Below are 4,594 nucleotides of genomic sequence, written 5' to 3' on the forward strand. Positions count from 1 at the left end.
GTCCAAGTCCGCGCGAGCACAGCCGCTACTACGGCATCTGGCCCTCCGACGTCTACCACCTTCTACCACCTCTAACCCTGTCGATTGCAAGTCAACCATCAGCTCAAGGAGTCAGAGCCTCATAAAGTGCTTGCGCCCCGATACTACATCGAACGCTTCCATAAATCACATCCACTAACGACAATGGAAACGCATGCGTTCTCGCCTCCGGGGTTTCATTCAAGTTGTACCTCCGTTGGGATGTGGACCCTATCTTCATTTACTCGTCAGAGAATCATTAACCTTAGGTCCAGGTATTATCGCAACATCTTATCATTCTACGAATTGCTATGGGTTCTGCTTTGGACAAAGGACACTGCGCTTGAGATTACAGTGTCGCTCTCCGCGATACATCTCAATGAAGTTAGTGTTTATATAAGATATTCTCGCTTTTACCTCCTCCCCGTTTGTTCCTGTTCACGCATACGATCTGTCTACCATAAGGCACAGTCTCAGAGAACAGTACTTGAGCCATGATTTTGAATGAATGTCATTACAATGAAATCTGAGAAGTCGAACAGCGCATCTTTGTTACATTTGCTCTAAAATCTATCCATCTCTCGGATGACGCTGTAACCTAATAAGTGACACCTGCCCCCAAGATTGATTTACGCCCCATCATCCCGTGTCGATCTCGAGACCTTATCAAAGGGCGTCAAAGAAAGTAAATAATAATTAAAGCAGGTCATCTCATCACTTGTTGGATACTTACGCACCAAACGTATGGCTTTAGCCTCGGGCTCCGTCATATGATGAGAAGAGTGACTAGTGACTCGAAGCCACCCACCGCGTGCGAAAAACCCTGCCAAAAGGACCAGCTCTTGGCACAGCCACGATCCATCCCTTGTTCTTTCTCTCCCCTTTGTCGCTAAGCCACTCTTGAAGCGGAGCCTGTCCTGTACACTAAGGACATATCTGGAAGAAAGGGCTTGTTTCCCATAGGAAGAAAAAACGAGGCAAAAGTCCGGAAAGAACACCCGGCGTTGATGCAACTTTGACGCCAGAACAAGGTAACCCTTAGTGCCTTGTTCTTTCATGCCCTTGCTTACCTTGTTGTAAAACTATCGCACTTGAATAAAACTCCGTCGTGTCGTCGATTTATGAAATTCCACCACACCATTATAAAATAGAAACAGCTACTTCCAGTACGCATCCTCCAGCCTCTAGAATCGTTGTGTGTCACTCATGCAAGGATGTGACATCGGATACATTAAGCGCCATGCATCCTTGCCTTAACATCCCTGAGCTGAGGCACTCGATAGCGGAACAAGTAGATGGGAAGGCTACATTGGCTCGGCTCGCTCGAACTTGCAAAGTGCTCAAGGACCCCGCGCTGGATGCGCTTTGCAAAACCATCAGCAGATTTCAGATCTCTTCATGTGCCTTCCATCGGATGTACGGCGCATAATCACAGTGACTGCCACCCCCGCAACTGGAACAGGATCGGTAGAATGCAATCGGCTGGTGAGCTTTTCCTCGCACTCCAATGTATGTATGCCTCGCTTACGAGCGCGTCTAGTCTTTTTCTGTTACACTTGAGATGTCACATTGGCGTATTCTCGCATCATATACCGCTCGGGTGAAGCATATCACATGGCGGGTCAATGATCCTGTGCTCGACGTGCACGAGGAAGTCTGTAAGGCGCTACGTTTTTGCCCTGTGCATGACCTATTTCCGAAGCTGCAGGCGATCGGCCTCCATAGGCCTAGTCCCGTTCAACTAGACGTCGTGCGACACGTCATGCTTCATTCGCGGATACGATCCTTGGAAGTCAACAGTGTTCATCCAAGGTTGGTCTTGTACTGGATACCCGACCTCGCTCAGCGCTGTCCATTCCTCGAAGTCTTGGTCCTCAAGGAAACTTCGACCTGGGTGAATGCGACTCGGAGCCTCCTCCAGCCTTGTCGGTCGTCATTTCATCACTCAAGCACCTACGTGCGCTGATTTGTGGCCACACCAGTGAGGAAGTCATCACACATTTGGCTACTTTACAGAGACTGACCGGTGTAACCTTTGCTATAGACGAGTCATCTCCGTGGCTGAACAAAAGCGTTCCGGCTCTCCCACATACACTAAACTATTTGTCACTCTGCACGCCTTCCTGGGAGGTAACGGTCAGGGGCCTCGATAAACTAATAGGGCCTAACTATGGATCTCGGATGGACTCCAAGCAAGTTCGTAACCTGCGAGGGATGCTCCTTGGAGTCGGTCCACGCTCTGCGCCGTCAGATGGAGGTCCATTGCTTACGCTCACGTCCACGCTTGGAAGCCGTGTCTCAGCTGCCCATTTGCAGTTCTTGACCCTCCTCCACCTGCCCCGCTACCAGGTCGGCACTCCCCAACCACAGAGCACCCTGCAGCACTTCAACTTTGAGTCCTTTCAGCCGCTCACTTCGTTCTTTCAGTTGAAGGAACTAAGTCTGTTGTATGGGCGCCCGCGTTCGATCCACCTGAGCAACACAGAACTTCTGTATCTCGCATCGCACTGGCCTCACCTTGAGACACTCAACATCCATTACGTCCGTCACGCCTTGGCGGCGTCCTCGCTTCACGTTGCCCGTTTCGGACTTTGCGGCGCTACTTCAACGCTTGCCACGGCTGTGTAATACCACAATCAGGGTCGAAGTACAGCAGGCGGAGTTAGCTTCCAAGAAGCGGCGATATACGCAGAACATCCAGATCAAGAAACTGTTCCTCGTTTGGCCCCGTTACGAGGAGGAAAGCACGATAGAGCAGCTGGCGAGTATACTGAGGGCACCTGTCCCCAGCTTATCGGAGCACTTAGACGAAAGCCTTCTGGAGGAGAAGGAGAAGACGTTCTGGAGAAACGTCATTGCATTGTTATAGCTCGCCTGATAGGAAAACGGCTGCAGCATGAGCAGTCTGATGGATTGATGGGGATTCGGACACCAGCTGGAAGGATTCACGCATTGGTTAGCTGCGCAATGGAAGGGTTTCATCGTGTCTGCGGCCTAGATCTCCGGTTGTCCATCGCATGTGTACCTCGGGGTTAGGCCTTCGAAGATTTAAATGCTTCCATTTTTGCATACAGTATACTCTCTACTAGCAATTGATTGGCACTCGGTTCTCCCACTTCAGTGGTGGCCTTCGATCCTCTGTGAACTCGTACGAGCACATGTCGTAGCCCTCACAGACCTCGGTACTTACAGTAACTTGGCACATCCTTCAAGCTCTAGGGTTTCCACCATACGCAATCAATAATGCCCTTGTCAATGGTCCGTCTCATGCGTGACATTATTTACCAATACCGCATTTTTGCACCCCGTTCGCAGCATGTCGACTCACCATGACGCTCGCTCAGTCATCACCGTGACGCTCTCGCTTCTTGATAGAAAGAACGGATCACGATCTGTCTGTGGGCTCTCGTGAGCGTACGACATCAGCAATAATAACGTGTAGCACAAGCATCGCGTATAAACGAGCAGTATTCGAAGACCCACCCACTCTGACACGATCGATGATCGCTCACGGCATTCAACTTAGTAAACAATTCTTCGTTGCGCAACATGATGTTCAAAGACGTGCACTCTGGAAAGACTCCAATATACATATCAATCTGGCTTTATAGAGGGTAGCTGTGATGATCGAATACACGAAGCAGGAATTGAATGCACTGAACAGGTGGTACACCACACTCCTTGGCAAGGCTCGCATTCGTGCGCAAAACTCCGCACCCCACTTTGCTGTAGACCTCATCACTAAACGGGTGGGAAAAGTTTGACCGTTATACCGAGTGATCACTGTTATAATATCGTCGTCGAGACATTTGTGTATGATCACGGATGGTGACGCATTCCCATTGAGTTAACATATCGTTACGGTGTGACAGTGAATTTCGGCCGAACACCATGTCGCGGACACTTTACCATTGATCGAAATTGATGATCTTGCTCGTACATTGGTTAGTCGAATATAAAATACGGAGACCATTTCAGAAACAAAATTATCATTGAGCTATAACGTCAACTGCATATGGCAGCCACCGCTTGAGGTAGACACGAACACTAACGAACAATAAAAACGGTAGAGATTCGAATACTAGCTGACCTTTACAATGATGCGAAGCCGGTCGCGTTAGTGAGAGCCTCGTCTTCACCCAAAAAAAGCTCTTGATCTGTACATGGTGCAGTCTCTGCTTCAGCAAGCTATGCTGGGTCTCCTTCTTCATCGCTGGTATCACCGCTCTCTGTCGGAGTGAGGTTGTACACCACTCCTCGGCGTTGGTCTGGTGGATGGCTCGGGATGCTCGGGAGAAGCGGAGAAGCGGACAGAGGACGGTTCGGGATGCTCGGGAGAAGCAGAGAAGCGGATAGAGGACAGCTCGGGATGGTCAGGAGAGGTAGAGAAGCAGAGAAGCGGGACAACGTGAAGGGATAAAGGTTGGAATGCATGGGGTCGCCGACATGTATATATGGGCGACCTCTCGCCTCGCTTTCCCCCATCCGCATGTACTACTGCGTATGGGGTCTAATATACCATAACTTCTAACACCCACGTCCTCCGGTAGCAAGGCACCAGCGAGCGCTATCGAGT

General features: G+C 50.0%; 1 protein-coding gene across 1 annotated transcript; it reads left to right on the top strand.

Annotated features, from left to right (window-relative positions):
- The first annotated feature begins 1,471 nt into the window (after positions 1-1,471).
- Positions 1,472-2,838, top strand: CONPUDRAFT_137389 (uncharacterized protein). Its single transcript, XM_007770593.1, has 3 exons — positions 1,472-1,503; positions 1,559-1,999; positions 2,063-2,838. The coding sequence occupies exon 3, from the start codon at positions 2,200-2,202 to the stop codon at positions 2,644-2,646; it is 447 nt and encodes a 148-aa protein (XP_007768783.1). The 5' UTR covers positions 1,472-1,503; positions 1,559-1,999; positions 2,063-2,199; the 3' UTR covers positions 2,647-2,838.
- Positions 2,839-4,594: the final 1,756 nt, after the last annotated feature.

The sequence above is a fragment of the Coniophora puteana genome, assembly GCF_000271625.1.
Source record: "Coniophora puteana RWD-64-598 SS2 unplaced genomic scaffold CONPUscaffold_6, whole genome shotgun sequence".
Taxonomy (NCBI): domain Eukaryota; kingdom Fungi; phylum Basidiomycota; class Agaricomycetes; order Boletales; family Coniophoraceae; genus Coniophora; species Coniophora puteana.

Coding starts and splice junctions, on each gene's coding strand:
- CONPUDRAFT_137389 (XM_007770593.1), top strand. CDS start 2,200: ATGGACTCCAAGCAAGTTCGTAACCTGCGAGGGATGCTCCTTGGAGTC.